The 23,253-nt window shown below is 56.0% G+C and overlaps 1 protein-coding gene across 2 annotated transcripts; it reads right to left on the bottom strand.

Annotated features, from left to right (window-relative positions):
- Positions 1–165: 165 nt before the first annotated feature.
- Positions 166–21,888, bottom strand: R3HCC1 (R3H domain and coiled-coil containing 1). Of its 2 annotated transcripts, XM_017339424.3 has the most exons (8): positions 21,762–21,885; positions 6,663–6,790; positions 6,216–6,353; positions 5,159–5,798; positions 4,286–4,458; positions 3,091–3,161; positions 1,904–1,999; positions 166–1,046 (listed from the first exon to the last, which is right to left on the bottom strand). In XM_017339424.3, the coding sequence occupies exons 1-8, from the start codon at positions 21,762–21,764 to the stop codon at positions 889–891; spliced, it is 1,407 nt and encodes a 468-aa protein (XP_017194913.2). In that variant the 5' UTR covers positions 21,765–21,885; the 3' UTR covers positions 166–888. The 2 variants fall into 2 exon arrangements, with proteins under 2 accessions (XP_017194913.2, XP_069903412.1); XM_070047311.1 differs by lacking the exon at positions 6,216–6,353 and having other exon boundaries at positions 21,762–21,888.
- Between the last annotated feature and the right edge of the window lie 1,365 nt (positions 21,889–23,253).

Genomic DNA, 23,253 nt, shown 5'->3' with positions numbered 1-23,253 from the left:
AGGCCTTGAAGACACAACACACACGGGTGTGTCAGCCCTGCCCTGGCCCTGAGCAGCAGGCTCCCGCCTTCAGTGCCACAGAGGAGCTTCCGGTGGGCCCAGCGCCCAGCATGGCCTCCCCTCCCGCCCTCTGAGATCACAGAAATCAACACACGAGTCACCTTCTTCACTCCTCTTGTTTTTTACTAAAACTTGTCAGGGGGCATCATCACGTTAGGCCCAGGCGGGACAGCCAGGTTTCAACAGTCCCAAGGCCGCTTCCCAAAGGGCCCGGGTGTGCTTCGGCAGAGGCTGAGCCGCTGGCCTCTGTCCAGGCTCCCTCTGCATCAGGAATGTGCCAGGGTCCAGCGCGTCAAGAGTCCCCAAGCCCCATGCAGGGCCACCCTGGCACCCACTCCACCCAGACCAGAAGAGAAGGGTGCAGGGCCCACCCTCAGGATGGCTCCATACCTGCTCCCACAAGGGGCGCAGACTGGGCACACATTCAGACCTGCCCTCCTGTGTCGTTCACGCTGACTTCTGTGACCTGCCTCCCCAGGCAGCAGGGGACCAGCCCAAAGCCTTGGGACCCTCGGCAGCACCAGGCCACTGGCCAGGTCGCACAGTACAGGCCACAGGCCATGTCACAGAGCAGGGGCAAGCACCCCCGAACTGCGCAGACTGTACAGGGCCCAGGGGGAGCCTCTGGGCCGCCAGGGAACCTCTGCAGCTGCCACGGGACCCACGTGGATCCCAGCACCATCAGCGCATACCGAAGCTGTCACAGCGGAACACTATTTATTCTGGCTCAAGCTCTGGGACCAGACCACAGTGAGGCCCTTGTGCCCAGGGGATCCGGACAGTGTGGGCTATCCTGGTGTCTGGAAAGGCTGTGACGTTGGGCCCGGCTCAGTCCTGGGGCACAGTCCGCGGAGTGGCAGGGGACTCTGGGCCGCGGGCTGCAGGCCGCTCCTTCTTTCTGTGTTTCAGCCCCAGGGCCCGGGCCACCAGCCTTCGGGCCACAGCTGCGTCCGTCTGTGGCCTCTCCTTCGCCAGACGCAGGAGCTCTGCAAGGAAGACCCGGAGGGGCACTTGCACACAGGCCGTGGCTGCCTCGCCACCCAGAGACAGCAGCCTGTGAGCCACCCGAGCCAACCACCAGCTCCGCCTCAGGGTGGCCACAGGCAGTGGCCAGGGGCCACTTGGGGCTCTCGGCCACCACAAACCCAGCTCCCCATGGGATCCTGGCCAGTCGGCTCTCAGCACATCTGCTCTCTGTCTGGGGTTAACTCTGCCCCTCCCTGCTTTGCAGGGCCCCTAGGAGGGAATCCAGCCAGGGCGGGACACCCAGGGCTCATGGACCTAGAGACAGTATTTGCTGTCCCCAAGGGGCCCAGGGCAAAGGCCACACAGCGACCCGCGAGCACAGGCAGCCTCGTGGGCCCCTGCGGGGCCTGCTTTGCCGCTACCATTCTGCAGTCATGGAAAAATGACCTCTACAAGCCCCCGCATGCTTCCTGGAAGAGGGAGGGGAGGAGTAACACTTATTTGGCACCTTCTGTGTGCCCCCCACTGCCCCAGGCAGGTCAGTCTCCCTTTCCTTCAACCCCTAATTGACCCCAGATCCCCCCCCACACACTCGTTTTACAGAGAAAGCAAGCCAATTACAAGCTAAGTGACTTGCTCAAGGTCAACCCCAGTAAGAGACAGAGTCAGAGCGCCACCCAGGGCTGAACCCAAGCCCAAGCTCCTCCCACCCCTGCAGGAGAGGGAGCCCAGGCAGCCACCAGGCTGGCCGGGCTCCTGCCCCGGGCACCGGGGGCCCTGTGTGGAGGGGAGCCCTGCTCCCCTGGACCCTCAAGAGCAGGAAGTCCAAGAGGGTCCTGCACCCGCGCCGCCGGGCCAGCGCCACCCACGTCCTTACTGGGCCTCTGCAGCGCTCGCAACTTTGCCTGCTTGCTGCCCTGAGTCAGCGGCCGGATCTTCAGCACCGAGAACTCCCTGGCCAGGGCTTCCGCAGCTGTGGAGGGAAGCGAGCTCGGGAGTCGTCCGTCCTCTCCTCCTCCCCCTCCTCCCCCTCAGTGACACCCCTCAGGACCCAGGCTTCTTGCCGCCAGCACTCGCTGGAGCTCAGGGCGGGGCTGAGATGACTCGTGTCCCCCACCCCAGGAACTTGCATTACTGTCCCCACCGTCACTCACTCAGCCCCTCAGCACCTGGGCTAGGGCAGTGAGCACAGCACAGCACAGCTGGGGGGGGGGGGGGCACGGTTCAGACCCTCACCACCAGCCATCGTGTAGACAGGGAAACTGAGGCCAGGGCGTGACCTGCTCAGCCACAAAGTGGGCAGAGCCCAGGAGAGCGCCACGGCCACTCCCAGCCAGAGCTCGTCCCTTGCATGGCGCCAGGTGGCCTCGTGGCCTTCCCTCCCTGCCCACCCTCGGGACATCTCTGGGGCTTGAGCCCCTGCTGATCCTCAGGCCCCTGAGGACTGAACCCACACCAGCGCCAGCGGCTCCCAGCCCTGGCGTGCAGAGGGCCATGGCGAGGGAGCCCAGCCAAGGGCTCGCGTCCTTGTTTATAAATGCACCCAACATGCGCAGACGGGGGCCGGGGCAGCGCAGGGAAGCGGCCGAGAGGGATGGAGAGCACTGGGTCCAGGCAAGAGGCTGCGTGGCGCCCCTGCCTTGAGTCGGAGAGGCTCTGTGGCCTGGAGTGGACCCCGAGGTCCCGGGCACCTCGGTCCCCCCATCTGTAAATGGAGATGACCCGCCCCGTGTCCTGAGGCCAAGTGGACCACTGTGAGACGGCCACTGCTTGGACGCCCGACCCTCTGCACAGCCAGCACTCGCCTGCGGTTTGCCCGCCTGCGGCACGAGCTCCTGAACCGTCAGGGTACCCTGACCCTTCCACACAGCAGGAAGGCTGAGGACACCGCCGCGCTCCCGAGGCCGGGGCCTGCCCAGCAGCCCTCACGTCGGCCGAGGGAGCGGAGCCTGCTGCTCCAAGGACTGACGGCTCCCTGCCCCCGGGGTTCCAGCGCTCCTCCCGCTCAACGGTGGCCAGAGCAGGGGCCGAGGCCCCCGTGCCCCGTCCTCACGCCAGCCTTACCTGAGGCCACGCAGGGAAAGATGCCGAGCGCGTGAGTGTCGTCCACCCACTGAATCTTGAACCCCTTCTCCCTGCGGGGGGGGTGGGGGGAGGAGGCAGCAGGGGTCACGAAGGCCAACGGCCAACACCCTTTCCCCTGAAACCGCACGACCAGGTCCCACCCAGCTCCAAGCCTCAAACACTACAAGTGCGAGGCAGGGCTGGGAAGGGGACACCAGGTGCGCCCACACAAAGACCCCGAGGTCAGCATCAGAGTGCCCCAGCCACGCCCCCGGTGTCTGCAAATGAAGCAGCAGGACCCACAGGGCGCGCGTGGCACTGGGCCAAAGCTGAGGGCGGCTCCTCCCAGGCACTGCCACGGCCGGGCCCCAGTGGCTTATGGGAATGAACAGGGACAGAACCTAACATAAACGTATCCAGGACACAACTCCTGGCCAACGCCCTCCCTAGAGCTCAGGAAGGCCCCCTGACGCTGTGCCTGTGCGACGCCGAGAGCAATCATGGGCTGCCCAGCTCCCTGGAGGCCTTGTCACCAGGGCCAGGGCAGTCAGCGCCGGCTCGGGTTCAGGGTAGCCACGCCATCATGGGCAGAGAGTGGCAGAGCAGACACGGCGGCCTCAGCGCCTCTTCAACCTTCCTCCAGCTCGGGCTCGGGCTGCACCGGGGAGGTCACGTGGGGTCAGAGTCAGACAGGAAGGCCGGGCAGAAAAGGGGAATTTGGGGAAAGACCAGGAGAAGCAGAGAAAGGAAAACGAGAATAAAAGGAGGAAAGACAGAAGGCTGGATCCCAAGGGATCTGGGGGAACCGGGATGGGCAGGCGTGTCTATCAATCCACACTTCTGGCTCCCTCCCGCCCTCGACTCCGCCCGGCTTGACCCATCCGGCAGAGCTGCACGCAACGGAGCCCCAGTCTGCTGCTGAGCCCTGGGTCCAATGGCCTGGCGGTGGGGTCATGGAGGTGAGTGGGCTCCATGAACTAACGGAAAGGCTCAGGGGCCAATGGGCGGGGGTGTGTGTGCAGAGGCACCGGCCCAAGACACACCTACAACCGAACCAGCCGGGAGCACAGGGCCCAGGCCACACGCCCACTTTCCACCTCCCTTTTCAGAGCGGTAGGTGTCAGGGAGGAGCAAGCCGGCGTCCATGACCGAGCCATGTCCCACCTCCTCCGGCCCCCGCCCCCGCCACACTCACTGGAACTCAGAAAACGTGGCCAGCAGGTCCTCCGTCTTGAGCGCAGGTTCAAAGTCATAGATCTCCACCACGTGGGCCAAGTCCTGCTCCGCAGGCAGCTCCTCGGCGAAGGGGGACGTGTCCACACGGACCCTCTCCACCTGGATCTCCTTCTCGGTCAGGTGCTCCGTTATCTGGGAGAGAACAGACCCTTTGGCCCGGGGAGCACCGACACGCAGGCTCCCCAGGAACCGGCTTCTAAACACAATCCCCGCGTTGTGCCAAGGGGCACGCGGCCGGCTGGCGGGACAGGCCGGGAACCCTGCATCCCAGGGACGGGAGCCTGCTCTGATGGAGTCCCTGTGGGCAGGTGACCGCTCCTTCCTGGCCACTTTTTCTTAGGATCCCGAGATGCGCACTCCGTATACCCACTTTACAGATGGCGTGGTTTGCCCAAAGCTGCCAAGCCAGTGAGAGCCAGCCGGGCAAGTCCGGGATATCTCCCTCCCTGATGAGCACTTGACATTAAGCAAGTCTTTCTGGTCTCCGCTCCTGGCGTATAGAACAGCGACAACAGACGCCCACGCCGCCAGCTGAGCCCACAGCCAGCTGCAGGGGTCAGACACCTGGCTCCAAGGAAGCGAGCTCTGCAGGGCAGAGCCACTGCTGGGACCGACAAAGCCTTCTGTCCTGGCGACCCGCGGAGCAGGCACCGTCACCCGTCTCTTCCCAGGAGGCGAAGGACTGGCCCAGGGTCGACCAGCTGCCGAGGGCTGGGCTGGGACCCCATGCGCGCCTCCTCCTGGACACTTGCCCGGGGACCCTCAGGCGCCACTCCCAGGCCTGGGCCACCTGCCACAGCCCCCTCAGCCCCACCCTCTCCTCCCTCCTCACCTCCTGCAGCAGCTCGCTGTAACCATCCTCAGCTTCGGAGCAGCTGCCAGCCTCCTCCTCCTCCTCCGCCTCCTCCGCCTCCTCCTCCTCGGCCGCTAGGCTCTGCCCTAGCGAACCTCGCTCCTCCTCCTCCTCCTCCGCCGCCGCCGCCGCCGCCGCCGCCGCCGCCGCCAGGCTCAGCCCTAGTGGACCTCGCTCCTCCTCCTCCTCCAGCGCTGGCTGCAGGCTGCCCCCAGGCTGTGTGGCCGTCTCCACCCTGTCCCCCTCCCCCCGGGGGCTCTCCGGCCCTGGCGGTGTGGTGCCAACGGGCTCCGGCAGGGACCCATTCTCGCGACACTGGCCTGGGTCCTCCGTTCCCTGAGTGGTCAACACAGGAGGTTCCTCATCAGAGGGATTGGCGGCGACAGCTCCAGGCTCTTCTGAGACCCCAGGGCCTGGCGCTTCTCCCTCTTGTCTGCGTAGCACCCGAGGAACGTACAGAGGCTGGTCTGGCTTGCGTCCGCGATGCCATCGGCCCTGCCGCCCGCCTCGGGGGCCCGCAGCTGCTCCCTGCTTCGCAGAGAGCCGAGGGCCGCGGTACTTGCCAGGGTGGGTGGCGGGAGGGCGGCTGGGACCAGACGGGCCATCGGCACTGGGCACCCTGGAGCAGGAGCAGATGCAGATGGTCAGTGTGCGTATGGTTTCCCAGTGCACTCCTTCTACTTAGAGACGCGAGCTGGCTGGGAAACAGGGGGCCACGCCACTCAGCAGCCCCCCCACCACGTTCACCACGGCTCCCCACGACACCAAGAGGCTGTGGCAGGGGCCGACCCGCCATCTGCATTTGCGTGTGTCACTCTAGGGCACTGCACAAGGATGAGGTCACCCCACAAGCCTCAGACCCGAAACCCACCAGGTGAGCCATGCACAGCTGCCACTCGGGAACAGTTCCTGCTCACCCAAAGCACTGACCGAAGAGGCAGCAGCCTAGGAGACCCTGGCCCTGGCCTCTGCTCTCAGGGTGGACCAGTTGGCCCGAGGACCCACTGCGGGCCCTTTCAGGCAGTGGGATATGCACCTGATGTCCAGGTGACAGATGACCGTCCTCCTCCTCCAGCCCTCGCCGACAGAAAAGCTACTCAAGAGATCAAAGCTCTCCGTGGTCCTGTGGATCAGGTACCTGAGGCGACTGGAGAGTGCTGGGAAAAGCAGGACCCTGGGAAGGGACCGGAAGCAGCTGAGAGGAGCTCCAGGTGCAGCCCCGGGGCCTGACTCTGCTGCCGGGTCCACTCCCAGGCTAACCTCCTTGCCCCACTGGGCTCACAGGGAGCCCCCACCCCACCCCACCCCGGCCCCATCCCATCCCGGGTGGCGTTCAGAATCACCGAACGGACACCGCGGGAAGGGGCCGTCGGCGCCACGTGTCAGGCCCGAAGGCCAAGGCCGGGGGCGCCCCGGGCCAGGGGCAGGGGCACGCGTGGCTCCAGGGACCCCCGCCCCCACCACCACCACCGCCCCAGCTTACTTCGACAGCTGCTTCTGCAGCACGAAGCGCGCCAGTTCCTCCTGGATCCCGCGCACAAAGTCATTCTCGGCCGAGGAGAGGGAGACGCCGTCCAAGCAGAGCAGGGCCAGGGTGGCAGGTGGGGCAGCCTGGGGGGGCAAGGCCGGGGCCGGGGTCAGGGCACCGACGCTGGGCCCCGGCCGCCTCCCTCGGCCCCGGGGCTCCCACCGCGCCCAGGGACTCACGCCACTGGCCCCCCGCGCGGCGCTCGTTCCCTCCAGGCGCCCGGGAACCGCGGAGCCGGGATCCACACCCGCCGCACTCACCGCAGCAGCGTTCGGAAGACCCCAGAAGCCTCCGCGCGCCGGGCCGCCCGCGAGAGGCCGCGGCCTCGGCGGAGCTGCAGCGCCCCCGCGCGGCTCGGGGGAGATACCGCGGGAGAGAGGGGCGGGGCCGGAGCCCGCGCACCTGCCGCCCACCGCCTCTCTCCTGGCTACAGGGCCCGCGGTTCTATTTCCGGGAGAATTGAGACCCAGGAGGGCCAAATAACTGCATGGAGGGTGGAGTCTTGCTTTGAGCAAAGCTGGGTCTGAATCTAAATCCTTTCCCCACGACAGCCCGCTGTCATCTGAGATCAATGAAATTGCGCAAACCCCAGCTATATGCCAGGCGGTGGCACTAGACTTCCGAGTTTTAGGTTTCCCTCCCCAGGGACCTAGTAAGGCGCAAGAGGAAGTTCCTGCCCACCAAGTATTCTGGCTCTTCTCCCTATCACTTTCTTTCCTTCACTTTGGGAACCTGCAGGGGTCTAATTCACTTTCAGGATGACCCACAGAAATGCCCTAACCTTGTGAGCATCTGTGATGGACAGCGACCAGCCTGGTGGCTTGCACGTCCTCGGCTTGCACTACCCTGCTCCCTCCAGAAATAACACCTGCAACCTGCCTCAAGGGTGGCCTAAAATCCTTGCCCTCGACAACCTGTGGGATGGGCTCATCTAAGAGAGCAGGGTTAAAACCTTCCTGTGCCCAGCCTCCAAAACTCTGGTTAAGACACTCGTGTCCAAGATTGGGCAGCCTGGGTTCGACACCCAGCTCCAGCTCCTGCTGATACAGACCCGGAGGAGGGGTCAAAGGGTTGGGTCCCCATCACTCAAGTGGGAGACCTGGATTGAGTTTCTAGCTCCTAGTTTCAATGCAGGCAAGTCCTGGCTGTTGCAGGCATTAGGGGAGTGAACCAGGGACTGGGAACACAATCTCTCCACCTACCTCTCCCTTTTCAATGAATATTTTTAAAGATTATTTATTATTTTGAAAGTCAGGGTTAGAGAGAGAGAGGGAGAGATAGAAATCTATTTGCTGGTTCACTTCCCGGTGGCTGCAATGGTTGGGGCTGCACCAGACTGAAGCCAGGAGCTTCTTCTGGGTCTCCCATGTGGGTGCAGGGTCCCCAGCACGTGGGCCACCTTCCACTGCCTTTCCCAGGCCATTAGCAGGGAGCTGGATGGGAAGTGGAGCAGCTGGGACTGGACCCAGTGCCCATACAGCCTCATGGTGGACCGGCTTTCCCTGCTGCGCCACGATGCCGACCTCATAAATTCGTCAGCCCGAATCCGGACGCCAAGAGTGGCCAGAGCAGAGCAGGCCCTTGAGCTAAAAGCACTGGAGACCCAGGTTTTGGCACCCAGGAAGTCATAAATGACAGGCAGGATGCGGGCAGCACAGCTGTCCATGGAGCGCCCCCCCCCCCACATTCTTCCCAAAGTCACTTCTTTGGAAGATTATATTACACTCACAGAAACTGTCTTTCCAGCCACCTTGAGGAGAGGAGAGGAGAGAAGAGGAGAGGAGAGGAGAGGAGAGGAGAGGAGAGGAGAGGAGAGGGGACCCAATATAAAGACAACGCCCAAGTGCAGAGAGAAGCCACCTGGCTCCCCCGGGCATGATCAGGAGAGGAGACTGAAGACCCAGCAGACCCCTGCCCTGCCCTGGAGGGCATCCAGTGCCTGGGGCCAAGGCCCAGCAGCAGCCCGCATGTGGATTCCGCCCCCAGAACCCCCCCACACTCCATGCAGGCTCACTGAAAGTGGGAGCGGGCCACCCGCAGCACTGGCTATGGTACTGGGCTTCCCAGGCCAGAAGTTGGTGCCCGAAAGCCAAGCCCACCCAGCAGGGAGGGGCCGGATGGGACCTGCAACACAGGTCCGTGCTAGCTCACAAGACAAGGGCCCCCATTTCTCAGTCCCCCAGGTGGAGGACCAGACAACCCCCGGGAGAGAAGCCACATCCTCACCTCTGTAGAGCCAGCGGTGGACAGACTCAAGGAGGGGCTCCCCAGAAGCCGACCTCCCGGAGGGCAGCAGCCCCTGGCTCCCATCCCCACCACACCCTCTGCCGGCAGCTCGGAGGTGAGCAGGGGAACAGCGTGGGCATCCAGGCCTGGGGACCCCGGCGTCTAAGGGGAGAGGGGATGAAAGCAGAGCTCCCCGCACCCTCTGAGAGCAGAAGAGAGTGAGGCTTCAACGGTCCCCAATCAAAGGTGTGTAAACACAACAAAAAGCAGCACAAGGCGCAGCCCCGTGGCACACCAGGTGCAGCTGCTGTTTGCGACACCTGCATCCCATATCTGAGTGCCTTTTGAGTCCTGGCTCCTCCGCTTCTGATCCAGCTCCCTACTAATGCACCTGGGAAAGCAACAGACAGTGTCCCAAGAGCTTGGGCCCCTGCCACCCACCTGGGAGACCTGGATGGAGGTCTTGACTCCTGCCTTCCACCTGGTCCAGCCTCAACAGTTGTGGCCACTGGGGGAGTGAACCAGCGGATGGAAAATCTCTTTCTCTCTCTGTTTCTCCTCCTCTCCTTGGAACTCTGCCTTTCAAATAAATAAATATTTTCTAAAAAGCAACACTAAGGATAGGCAAGATTTTTTTAATAGCAAAAACTGAAGAAACAAGAGCGTAGCAACAAAAAGACACAGGGTAGGAGTGTCCTGGAAGAGTTTCCTAGGAAAACGACAGTGAAAAACTGCTTCACATTCCCAAGGAAGTAAAAACAGACTGGCTTCCATGCTCAATGGAGATAAACAGTGGCTGGGGATAAAGGGGAAATATCGGAGCCACGGGAGGTCATCAGGGAGACCGTCATGTTCATCCCGGAAGCAGCAAACAGAGTGGACGACGCTGGGGTGACGTGCAGTGAAGGCTGCCAGCGATGGAGAGCGCAACTGTTTACACAAAGCTGGCCGCACATCCGGCACTCCTGCAGCCTTCAGCAGCCCTGGGCTCCTACTGGAAGGGGACAGACAGACTCAGCACAGGGGCACCCAGCTACCAAAGGCACAGCCAGTGCTCAAGATCCTGATCCAGCCCGGCGCTGGAGACCAGAGGACAGCTCTGTCCTCAGAACAGCATTAGAAGGGACCCAACGCTGTGGCCAACACTCAGACACAGAGGAGAGAAACTCAAGAAATCAGGCAGATCCTACCAGTGAGACAGCAGCAGCCCAGGTACGTGCTACGGAGTTTGACCCAAAATGGGAGGTGTGATTGGATGACTTTGGGTGGACTTGGTCCATGATAGGATTAGTCGTTACTATAATGAAATACCCGAGGCAGGCTCATTTTATAAAGCCAAGAGGTGTATCTTGCTCTCAGTTCCAGGGGTTCAAGGGCTCGGCACCAGCAACGGCCTGGTTTTGGTGAAGACCTCGCGGCAGAGGGCACCACGACAGCAAGAATTGCAAAGGCTAAGGGGAGGCGATGACAGCTCCACACCGGAAGCTGGGCTGTGGAGGGGCACGTCTCATGAGACCGGCTCAGGGTCCCATGGGAGCTGCCGTCTTCCCTTCCGAGGGCATGACCCCAACGACCTCCCACTGGGAGCTGTTAACACAACTCAAGGCATACTAATGGGGTTGTAAACAGTTCCACCTGAAGGACGGCTCTGGCGCCTCCTGCTGTGGTGACTTTGAATAACACCCCAAAGCCCACTTCCTTGTCCCGGGCAGGATCACGGGTGCTATCTGTGCCCTCATTCTCAGCACGCGCTCTCTGTCCGAACAGGTGCTAATGGCACTGAATTGTCTGCCCAGTTACCTCAGCCTGCTTGAGACAGCAAACTGCTCTCTCCATGTTTGAGCGTCTTTCCATCCCAGGAAGGTTAAGTTTCAAAAAACACATCACATTCCTTGTGATGTGTGCACGGTTTTGGTGTATTAGAGAACCGAACCACATTAGGAGAGTGATTCCAATTTTAAAAGTAAAATGGGGGGGGGGGGGTCGCTGTGGTGTAGCGGGTAAAGCCTCTGCCTGTGATGCTGGCATCCCATCTGAGCGCTGGTTCTAGTCCCAGCTGCTCCACTTCCAATCCAGCTCTAAGCTGTGGCCTGGGAAAGCAGTGAAAGACGACCCAAGTCCTTGGGCCCCTGCACCCACGTAGGAGATCCAAATAAGCTCCCGGCTCCTGGCTTCAGATCAGTGCAGCTCCTGCCTTTGCAGCTATCTGGGGAGTGAACCAGCGGATGGAAGACCTCTCTCTCTCTCTCTCTCTCTCTCTCTCTCTAACTCTGCTTTTCAAATAAATAAATAAATCTTTTAAAAAAGTAAAATGGGTCTCAGACCTATGGGTTTTTTTATTTTTTTTTTATTTTCTTTTTTTTTTAATTTTCTTTTTTCTTTTTCTTTTTCTTTTTTTTTTTTTTTTTTTTTGACAGGCAGAGTGGACAGTGAGAGAGACAGAGCGAAAGGTCTTCCTTTTGCCGTTGGTTCACCCTCCAATGGCTGCAGCGGCCGGCGCGCTGCGGCCGGTGCACCACGCTGATCCGATGGCAGGAGCCAGGTGCTTATCCTGGTCTCCCATGGGGTGCAGGGCCCAAGCACTTGGGCCATCCTCCACTGCACTCCCGGGCCACAGCAGAGAGCTGGCCTGGAAGAGGGGCAACCGGGACAGAATCCGGTGCCCCGACCGGGACTAGAACTCGGTGTGCCGGCGCCGCTAGGTGGAAGATTAGCCTAGTGAACCACGGCGCCGGCCCAGACCTATGATTTTTAAATGAGCAGGTGTAAGAGAATTTTACCAAGTTTGTAAATGGTATTAAAGAACAGGATATGTAATATTTTAAGGTCAATAAGAGTAATTCAGGTACAGTATATATGGTTTTGTCTCTTAGCTTGCCAGCTCATCTATGTGATATACAAATATTTTAAAAAGAAAACTAGGACTTCTGCAAGAGGGAGCAAACGTACCTTCCTCTGTTCCTTCCACTAAGCACAACTAAAGTCTCTAAACATTGGAACAAAGCACACATAAAAAGGGAGAGAGCGACCAGTGAAGAACCTCAGGATCTAAGGGACAGCGAAGTAGGAAATTCTCTGGGTTTTCTTTGCGCCTCAAATCTCCAGCCTTGGAGCCAGAGGAGGCCAGAGATCCAAAAACATCAACGGACCCAGACCCAACACACATCCACACAAGGGAGCAGGAGGACAGCCCAGCGAGGCAGGAGATCTGGAAACATTCGCTGCTCTGTGCCAGCCAAACCCCATCTCCACTCACATGAGCAACAGCCCAGTGGTCACTCTTGCTTGGTTGTGTGATGTCACCAAGGTGATGTCACCGAATGCCAAACAGGCAGCTGGGATTTCCAGCCCCTGCAGGCAGCGATGAGGCCCTCCCCCTGCGCTCAGTAGAGGCCCCTGGGGTACTGGGAACTCCACCTCCACTTGGAAGCAGAAGGCTCTTCTCTCTCCCCACTGGGAGGCCGATCGGACAGCAGTACTTTCAGTGTCAAGAGGTCACCTCACCCCCGTGGTGTCCGTGGAGGCTACCCAAGGAAGAGCCACAAAACACCTGCAGCCCTCCCAGCCAGCAAGGTGTCGGCGGCGGTCCTGGGGGGAGCCAGGACCCCCACCCCACAGTAACGAGGTGTCTCCCACCTCAGATGTCCAAGTGAGCTGGAGGTGAACCGCAGCTGCCTTCCCCTGGTAGTAAGAAGGCACGGTTTCCCACCCCACTGCTGGAGTGGAGTCAGAAAAGATAAGTGAAAATGAAGCTTGGTGAAGAATGGGATGGGAGAGGGAGCGGGAGATGGGATGGTTGTGGCTGGGAGGGAGCTTATGGGGGGGAAAGCCACTGTAATCCAAAAGTTGTACTTTCAGAATTTATATTTAATAAATACAAGTTTTTAAAAAAGGGCCATGAAAACAGGAAATGTCAGTAGGATTCAGAGTCTCAGCATACCTTAGATGCCGCAGAGTCAGTGGATAATAACTTATGATACTGGAGCTTTCTAGTTCTCTCCAGACTCAAAGGAAAAAGACAATCAATAGTTGTGAGCACTGACTCTCCAGAAATGTTAAATTACTCAACAAAGATTTTAAAGTAGCCCTCACCATTGAATTTCTGAAAACGAATGACAAAATAAAATTTAAAGCAGCCAGAAAAAATTATACAACCACAACCACAACAAAAACCCACCTTACCTTACCTTACCTATAGGAGAAAGCTGATTAAAATGATCATGGATTTCTCAACAGATCAAGGAGAACAGAAAGAAATTGTGCATTTTTCAAGTGCCAAAGGAGAAGAACTGTTAATCTGGAATCTTCTATCCCATGGAAACATACTTCAGGAACGAAGAGGAGACCCAGGCACTCTCAGATGAAGGCAGACAGAGAATTTGTTGCCAGGAGACCTGGCCTAGCAGAACGTCTAACAGAAGTTCTCCAAATAGAATTGGAACAAGCACTGAAGTCTGAGGGCATCAGAGAGGAAGAAAGGGCACAGTGACTGCAGATACGGGTTCCTAGACTCCCTGATCTAGACTCCCCTCTCCCCCTGGATCTTAGAAATTATATTTGATGGTTGGAGCGGAAGTTATAATGCCAATTTGGTTCTCACTGTATGTAGAGAAAATATTTAAGGCAATCACAAAAAGAGGAGCGCAAAATGATATAAAAAGAAGCAGCTTTTCTGTACTTTACTCAGTCTGATAAAATGACAACACCAGGACTGGAGCCCTGGCGTAGCAGGTAAAGCCGCCTCCTGCGGCGCTGGCATTCCATATGGGTGCCGGTTTGAGTCCTGGCTGCTCCACTTCCAATCCAGCCCTCTGCTGTGGCCTGGGAAAGCAGTGGAGGATGGCCCACGTCCTTGGACCCCACATCCACATGGGAGATTCGAAAGAAGCTCCTGGCTCCTGGCTTCGGATCAGCACAGCTCCTGCCTTTGCAGCCATCTGGGGAGTGAACCAGTGGATGGAAGACCTCTCTCTTTTTCTGTCTCTCTGCCTCTGCCTTTCTGTAACTCTACCTTTCAAATAAAATAAATAAATCTTGAAGGAAAGGAAGGGAGGAAGGGAGGAAGGAAGGAAGAAATTAAAAGAGCCACAGGCCGGCGCCGCGGCTCACTAGGCTAATCCTCCGCCTTGCGGCGCCGGCACACCGGGTTCTAGTCCCGGTCGGGGCGCCGGATTCTGTCCCGGTTGCCCCTCTTCCAGGCCAGCTCTCTCCGCAGCGGCCATTGGAGGGTGAACCAACGGCAAAGGAAGACTTTTCTCTCTGTCTCTCTCTCTCACTGTCCACTCTGCCTGTCAAAAAATAAATAAACAAATAAATAAATAAAAAGAGCCACAATCATGGGAACATAAATTCTGCTAAAACTGAAGCTAAATCAAACTTCAGATCTATGGTGAAGCTCAGGCGGAAAAATGGCGAAATCACTGATGCTCTACACAAAGTTTATGGGACGATGCCCCTAAAGAAATCAGTAGTTGAAAATGGATTACTCATTTGAAGAAGGGACGAGGGTTGGGCGTTCGGCACAGCTGCTGAGTCACTACGTGGGATACCCATATCCCAATCTGAAGTGCCTGGGCTGAGTCCCTGCTACTCGGCTTCCAGTCCAGTTTCCTGCTACTGTGCCCCCTGGTAGGGAGTGGACAATGGCTCAAGCGCTTAGGTCTCTGTTACTCACGGGAGATCTGGACGGAGACCCAGGCTCCTGGCCTCATGCTGGCCAGGCCTGGCTATGGAGACACTGGGGGAGTGGAAAAGCTGGTGGGAGTTCTTTCTCCTTCTCTCTTTCTCCTCCACCCTAAATAAAAGCATTTTTTTAAGAAAAGAAGGGATGAAATGACGTTGAGCTGAAGATGAAACCCAGAGTGGCAGACTCTCCAGATTTTTGGAGGGAAGAAACAACCTCGTGTGTGCTCTAGTTGAAGGCGACCGAAGACAAACAGCACGAACAACAGCCAACACCACTTGCACCTCAGCTGGTTCGGCTGACAAACGTCAGACTGAAAACCTCAAATGGAGCGAACGTCCTGCTTCACAGGTGCCCGGCCAGTGCCCTCCTGTCCACTGCAGACAAGAACGAGAACCTGCGAGTGGAAGTTTGCACCAGTTCTGCATTTCACTGAAGAACTGCAACAGGAGGCGGAACGTGGCTTTACCACTGTGCTCCTGAAGACAAGCACAGTCAAAGCCGTGGCTGCCGACAGGGGGAAGTGGTCTACTCACAGCAAAAACTGACCAGTCGGGCTGGCAGGGTGCGCGGCAGGTTAAACCACTGGCTGCGATGCCAGATCCCAAATCAGAGCGCTGGTTCAAGTCCCAGCTGCTCCACTTCCAATCCAGCTCCCTGCTAATGCTCCTGGGAAGGCAGCAGAAGAGGCCCACGTGCTTGAGACCCCTGCACCCATGTGGGAGACCCAGAGGGAGTTTCTGACCTCTGGCTTCAGCCTTCATGGCTATTTGGGGCGTGAACCAATGGATGGAAGATCTCTTTCTCCCTCGATCTCTCTGCCTTTCAAATAAATAACATAACATTTTAAACAAATCAGTTAAGAGCAAAGATCAGCCAACAGTTTTGGGGGGATGCTCAAAGAATTTTGTTTGTTGACTTTCTGCAGGGCGAGAGAACAATAATATCCACTTATCCGGAGTGTGTTTAGAGAAAGTTAGACAAAGACTTAGCAGAAAATCTCCCAGGAAGCTTCCCCAGAGTCCTTCACCGTGACAACGCTTCCGCTCGTGCCTCCCTCAGTCAAGGGCAGCTGTGTGGGAAAGCCTGAGAAATCACTAGGCACGCACCGTATCATCCTGATGTGGCCCCACCTGCTTCCTTCTGTCTCCTTAAGAAATCTTTAGGGAGCCAGTGTCTAGCCTCACAGTTAGGGAGCCTGCATCCCGTGTGGTAGAGCCTGGCTTTGAGGCCTGGCTCTGGTTCCTGACTCTGGCTTCCTCTATGCAGACCCTGTGAGGCAGCAGGGATCGCTCAAGTAGCTGGATTCTTGCCACCCTCGTGGGAGACCTGGATTGGGTTCCCAGCACCTGAGTCTGACTTCAGCCCCGCCTCAGTTTATGGGCATCTGGGGAATAAATCAGAGGATGGGAGAGCTCCCTAATGTAGATAGATGATAGATAGATAGATAGATAGATAGATACATACATACATAGGTACATAGATACATACATAGATCTTTCTCTTTCTAAGAAACTTTAAAATGCTTTTCAAGTCGTTAAAAATATACCCAATTTTCGGCCAGCACTGCGGCTCACTAGGCTAATCCTCCACCTGCGGCCCGGGCACCCCGGGTTCTAGTCCCAGTTGGGGCACCGGATCTGTCCCGGTTGCTCCTCTTCCAGTCCAGCTCTCTGCTGTGGCCCAGGAAGGCAGTGGAGGATGGCCCAAGTGCTTGGGCCCTGCACCCGCATGGGAGACCAGGAGGAAGCTCCTGGCTCCTGGCTTCGGATCGGCGCAGTGCGCCAGCCATAGCAGCCACTTGGGGGGTGAACCAAAGGTAAAGGAAGACCTTTCTCTCTGTTTCTCTCTCTCACTGTCGATAAATTATAAACTGAAATGTAAAAATTAACAAAGACTAGGTATTCAAATGTGTTATTTTTTTATAAACTGATGTAAATTAAAATCTAAGCAAAATTTTTGTAAATAAAAGTCTGACATGAAAAACTCTACATGAAATTCAAAGAAAACACCAAAAAGATCAAAGTAGTTAAAGAAAAATATAAACCCAGAGGCCTACACTGAAAATGGAACACACGGACATTTAGTATACCTGAAGGCCATTTAACAAACTGAAATTATCACCACGATAGAAGGGGAGAGAAATAGCACCAGTCCTTCCGCAAGTAAAACAAAAGTATTTGTATGCAAAAATGACTCAATCAGAACACATTCTAAGGACTGGAGGGAGGAGGCTTGCGGGGAGGGGGGGCGGGTATGACTCTGGCCAAGCGGAAACATGCTATTTTTTTCTCAATCACTGGCAGAGCCTTTGTTAACAAAGAATTGCTGACAGTGTAGAATAAATCCCCTGGGTGAGCCCACAGAGGTTTTCAAGAAAAAAACGCAGCATAGGTGGCAGAATTGAATGAGGTACGGCAGCGAAACATCACAGCGCGTTCTCTGACAACTGCCAAGTTCACGTAAATGCAACAGTGGGGGATAGCACACGATGCTCACGAGAGAGACGCTGGGGAACGCAGCTTCAATCCAGGACAAGGCAAGCATCTCCACTAAGGCCTCCACCCTTTGTTAATTTTTTGTTTTTCTACAGGTACAAGCAAAAGCACACTGACAAAAGGAAGAAACACTGGAAAGCTCAGAAAGGTGATGCGGTCGAATGGTCATTATTTGCAAAATATTTTTTCATTCAAAAACCCAAGGAAGTCAGCCAAGAAGCAAGCAAGCACTGTTTCCAGGAGTGAGGACCAATCGGGAGGCCCACCCACGGGGAGGGATGAAGGGAGGGGCAGGAAGGGCAGGGAAGGGCAGGCTGCCCGGCCACAGCTAGGAAGGGAAAGCCTGGGGACCCGAGACTATGTGGAGGGTTAAGCAGCCACCTGCAGCGCCAGCATCCCATATGGGTGCAGGTTCCAGTCCCGGCTGCTCCACTTCCAATCCAGCTCCCTGTTAATGCTCCTGGGAAAGCAGCAGTAGATGGCCCAAGTGCTTGGGCCCCTGCTGTTACAGTCGAATTAGAGTTGAATTGCTCTTGCCACCCCAAAAACGCTCCAAGAGACCTTCTCTCATGTAATTAACAAAGGGTAAAGTTTATTGATGTTCCGACATGTCGGGGCCCCCGTCCCAGTACAGGCGAGCGGCCTCGATTAGTCTTGGGTTGGGGTTTTTATACACATTGAAACAAAGAAAATCAATCATTGCATAGAGCAGACAGTGGTATAGAGTAAACAATTGATACAAGTTAAGTGATTTTACAACCAGTTGATTTATGAATACAGGGAGTGATACCTAGGAATGCAGCCGAATGGCGATAAGGGACACATGGTGGAGTCAGGGGTCCAGGAGGCAGAGATATATGGTGACTTCTTCTATCTCACTTAGGTGAAACTGAGGTTACGCTCACATTGGGGTAATTTACTGACCAATTAACTTTATAGAGAATGGCTATGCAGAGCAAGTCTAACGAGGTCAGGAAAGTTCACCAGAGGAGGTTGGGGGGGAGCGGCTTTTAACTTTTTAACCCTTCACTGCCAGCCATATGGAGACCAGGATGGAGTTCTTGGCTCCTGGCTTTAGCCATAGAGGCCATCCAGGAGTGAATAGGTGGGTGGCTAGGGTGAAAGAACTCTCTCCTCTCTTTCTCTCTCTCCATCTCTGTCGCTCGGCCTTCCAAATAAATAAAACAGAATAAAATAAAATATTTAAAGAAGAGGAGGAGGAGGAGGAGAGAAAGATGGGAAAGGAGACGGGTGGGAGAGGTGGGACGGCCAGAGAGAGAGAAGGAATGAGAACCTCTGCCTCCTCCAAGTCCTGCTCTACCTGCGTGAGCCACCCCAGTGGAAGAGTGTTTTACTCACCCTCCAAATCTCAGAACCTTTTGGGGTCCCTCAGTTCCCTGGAGACCAGGAGCCTGCCTGGCAGAGTTCCAGCTCTTTCTTAAAGGGCCAGAGCAGTGGGAGCCCAGACTGGCTGAAGAGGGATCTCCCCGTGGGCTCAGCCTCTATGCTCCCGCCAGAGTCTGCTCATAGCAACACCACTTTGCAAATATGGGCACGGGACAGTTGCCCCTGGGTGTCCCCAGGGCTTGGTCCCAGAAGACTCTGCAGATGCTCAAGTCCCTTCTAGAAAAAGGCACAGTATTGCACGGGACCCCACACCCCCCGCCCTGTTCCCGTAATCATCTCCAGACTGCTTATGCCCGACACACTACAAATGCTATGTGAATAGTGGATACTCTGTGTTGTTTAGGGAAAAAAGGATAAGAAAAAGTCTGTACGTGCTCGGCAAAGATGTGGTTTTTTTTTTGTTTTGTTTTGTTTTTGTTTTTTTTTTTTTGTTTTTTTTTTTTGACAGGCAGAGTGGACAGTGAGAGAGAGAGACAGAGAGAAAGGTCTTCCTTTGCCGTTGGTTCACCCTCCAATGGCCGCTGCGGCCAGCGCTCTGCGGCCGGCGCACCGCGCTGATCCGATGGCAGGAGCCAGGAGCCAGGTGCTTTTCCTGGTCTCCCATGCGGGTGCAGGGCCCAAGCACCTGGGCCATCCTCCACTGCACTCCCTGGCCACAGCAGAGAGCTGGCCTGGAAGAGGGGCAACCGGGACAGAATCCGGCGCCCAGACCGGGACTAGAACCCGGTGTGCAGGCGCCGCTAGGCGGAGGATTAGCCTAGTGAGCCGCGGCGCCGGCCAATGTGATTTTTTTTAAATCACATTTTGCATTTCAGATGCAGAGCCTATGCATGCAGAGGTTCAACTGTACCTGCATACCCAGATTCCCAGTTCAGCCCCAACTGCCTGTCAGATCCTGTTATCCCCGTGGGATGGAATGGGATGGAGGAAAAGAAGTGTTGGAAATGAATAGTAGGGGCTGGCGTTGTGGCACAGCAGGTTCAGCCGTCACCTGGGACATCCACATCTCTATGAGCACTGGTTCTTGTCCCAGTTGCTGCACCTCCAATCCGGCTCCCTACTGATGCACCTGGGAAAGCAGCAGGCGATGGCCCAAGCGCTTGGGCCCCTGCCTCCACGTGGGAGACCCGGAAGGGGCTCCTGGCTCCTGGTTTCAGAGTTTTCCCCCTTCTCTGTAACTCTGCCTTTCAAATAAATAAATCTTTATTTATTTATCTTTTCAAATAAAAAATGAATATTTCACCTTTGTAATGCTATTGGAAGTGCCAATACTTAAAAGTTCAAAATTTGTGAAAAGCCATGATGCAAAACTGATCTCTATTAAAACAATGACAGCAGAGAAAGCAGTGAGAGTGTCCATGGCAGTGCGGGCAGCAGTCCCAGGTGTCATTGTCACTGATTGCTTTCTCTTTAGAGTCCTGCTCTTCTCACACAGAACTGTCCACAATACAGTGTGTGTGTGTGTGTGTGTAACATCAATGTGGTATTTTATAAGCTTTATCCCTGTATGTTTATATTCAAAGATGAAGTATTGAGTATTTCGGTGGCATAAATAAAATAATGTAGCCCATGGGATCCGATGATTTTTTAAACCCCTCCTTCATCCACACACCAACAATATTTTGGGGATGATCACACTGTAATCAGTAATAGTTATTAGTGTCTTCATTTGTTCCTTAGTTTCACAATGAACACTTTTATGAGAGAATACATTTCAATTCCACACGTTCCAATGAATGATTAAAGTATGTCGCACACAAACTAAAATATGCACTTACCAGATACCACATAGCTTGTTCCTCTTGCCACTTTGAGTTTTAGACACTAGTCATACTCCAAGTGGTCACACATACAACAAAACTATAGCAGCTCCTGCTCTGTTTCTTTAGTCTTTACAATTTCTACCTTATCCTGATGTATTTTGAATTTACTGTTTAAACATGAGAATATGTGTTAGCATAGAGATTGAAGATGTGCACCGCGCCCAAAATGAGTTTTTTAAATATTATTTTAAAGGTTTATTCGAAAGACAGAGTGACAAGGAGAAGAAGGGGGCACTCAGATTGAGAGAGACAGAAAGAGAGAGAGGAGTTTTCTATCCACCGGTTCACTCCCTAAATGCCCACAACAGCCAGGGTTAGGCCAGGCCGAAGCCAGGCACCAGGAACTCAATCCAGGTCACCCACACGGGTGGCAGAAACCCAAGCCATCATCTCCTGTTTCCCAAGGTGCTCATCAACAGAAAAATGGATTGGAATCTCAGAGGAACCAGGACTTGAACCAGGTGTTCAAGGGACGTGAGGTGGCTTAACCTGCTGCACCACACCTCCTGCCCCAGCAAAATTAGTTTTTTTTTTTTTTTTAACAGGCAGAGTTAGACAGTGAGAGAGAGAGAGACAGAGAGAAAGGTCTTCCTTCCGTTGGTTCACCCCCCAAATGGCTTCTATGGCTGGCGTACTGCGCCGATCCGAAGCCAGGAGCCAGGTGCTTCCTCCTGGTCTCCCATGTGGGTGCAGGGGCCCAAGCACTTGGGCCATCCTCCACTGCCTTCCCGGGCCACAGCAGAGATCTGGACAGGAAGAGGAACAACCGGGTCAGAATCCGGCGCCCCTACTGGGACTAGAACCCGGTGTGCTGGCGCCACAGGTGGAGGATTAGCCTAGTGAGCTGCGGCGCCGGCCTGACAAAATGAGTTTTAATGATGCCCAACCAAAACTTACTTGTGAACTGAATATGTGAGGCTGTCCCCTTGTGAGGTCTCTGAATCATCTTCCAAGCACAGGGATTTGCAAAGGGTAAGGGCTACACAGGTGCCGGCTGGGAGGTCGGATGACCACAGTGATTACCCGGAACTTGGGCCAGGAAGTTACTGTTCAAAGAGAAGTATTTGATCGCCCACCGTGTTTAGAATTGTCAGCACACGGTGATACAAGGCAGGCCGGGGGCCGGGCGTTTGGCTGAGCAGTGAAGACTCCGCGGTCGGTCGGTCCCTGACTCCAGCTTCCTGCTATTGCACACCCTAGGGGGCAGTGGAGAAGGCTCAGGTAGCCTGGTTTCTGTCCCTGTGTTCCCAGCTCCTGGCTTTGACTGTGGCCCAGAAGCAGCTCCTGTGGGCCTGTGGGGAGGGAACCTGCAGGTGGGAGCTCTTGTTCTCGGTCTCTGTGTGTCTCCATCCCTCTGCCTCTCAAATAAATACATGTATTTTTAAAAGCAGACTGGGCTGAATTATTGCTGTCATACCATCTGTGGACAACGCAGGCCCCTCTGCAGCGTGGGCTCCGGCGGCCTGGCTCCCGCCGCAGGGGCTCAGGGTGGAGTTCGGCTGAGAATGGAGATCGGAGACGTGTGAGAGGTGCGCAGTACAGAACGCACGGAACGTGAGGCAGCTCTTGTCTCTCAGTCTCCATGACACCACGGGCTCCGGATCTCTTTCTCTCCGAGTATTCTGGGCTGGCTCCTCCTCTTCTCCTCCGACCCTGACAGCTGGAGGGCCTCTCAGGGCCCTGCCTTGGGTCTGCTTTTGGTGGATTCTTTCCCCTGGCTCGCACCAGCACCCACGCCCCTTGTCCAAGCCCACAGTCCTCCTCTCTCTCTCCTTTCCCACCCTCCCTGTGCCTTTGGGGGCCTGTGGTTTCATCTCGACATCTGCTGAGTAGCCAAGTCAGACAGAAGTTGTGGGTCACCTGGGCCTCTACTAGTCACGACTGGCATCTCAAGTGGGGGCCAGCCTTGTGGGGCGATGCCCTTAACCTGGGCTCATGTCAGAACTGAGTAGAGTTGGGAGCCAGTGCTGTAGTGTAGCAGGTAAAGCTGCTGCCTGCATCCCATATGGACACCAGTTTGAGTCCCGGCTGCTCCACTTCCGATCCAGCTCTCTACTATGGCCTGGGAAAGCAGTAGAAGATGGCCCAAGTCCTTGGGCCCCTGCATCCATGTGGGAGACCCAGAAGAAGCTCCTGGCTCCTGGCTTTGGATCGGCCCAGTTATTTGGGAAGTGAACTAGCAGATAAAAGACCTCTAATCCTCCGCCTTGTGGCGCCGGCACACCGGGTTGTAGTCCCGGTCAGGGTGCCGGATTCTGTCCTGGTTGCCCCTCTTCCAGGCCAGCTCTCTGCTATGGCCAGGGAGTGCAGTGGAGGATGGCCCAGGTGCTTGGGCCCTGCACCCCATGGGAGACCAGGATAAGTACCTGGCTCCTGCCATCGGATCAGCGCGGTGCGCTGGCCGCGGTGGCCATTGGAGGGTGAACCAACGGCAAAGGAAGACCTTTCTCTCTGTCTCTCACTGTCCACTCTGCCTGTCAAAAAAAAAAAAAAAAAAGACCTCTCTCTCTCTCTGCCTCTGCCTCTGTAATTCTGCCATTCAAATAAGTAAATAAATCTTAAAAAAAAATTGAACAGAGTTGTCGGGCACTGAGCTCAGGGGAACAATCTGCACTTCTGGTGCAGAAGTGTTCTCTGTGTGGAGTGTTGAGAACAGAGGAAGAGAAAATAGCTGGTTTTCTTCCCTGCTGTTGGCGAGCCTGCTCTGAGGTATGCCCACCCTTATATGGAAGCTCCTCTGCTTCGCCATCATCACCACCATCACCACCATCCCACCCCCGACACCGTCATCACACCACAATCACTAACTCACCATGATCATCACGGTCACTACTAGCACGAAATCATCTTCCTCTTCATCAACATCATCACCATCATCACCACTGCCACCACTAACATCACCACAAACA

The sequence above is a fragment of the Oryctolagus cuniculus genome, chromosome 8, assembly GCF_964237555.1.
Source record: "Oryctolagus cuniculus chromosome 8, mOryCun1.1, whole genome shotgun sequence".
Lineage (NCBI taxonomy): Eukaryota > Metazoa > Chordata > Mammalia > Lagomorpha > Leporidae > Oryctolagus > Oryctolagus cuniculus.
Note: the sequence above shows the minus strand (reverse complement) of the source record. Positions and strands in the feature narration are given on the sequence as shown.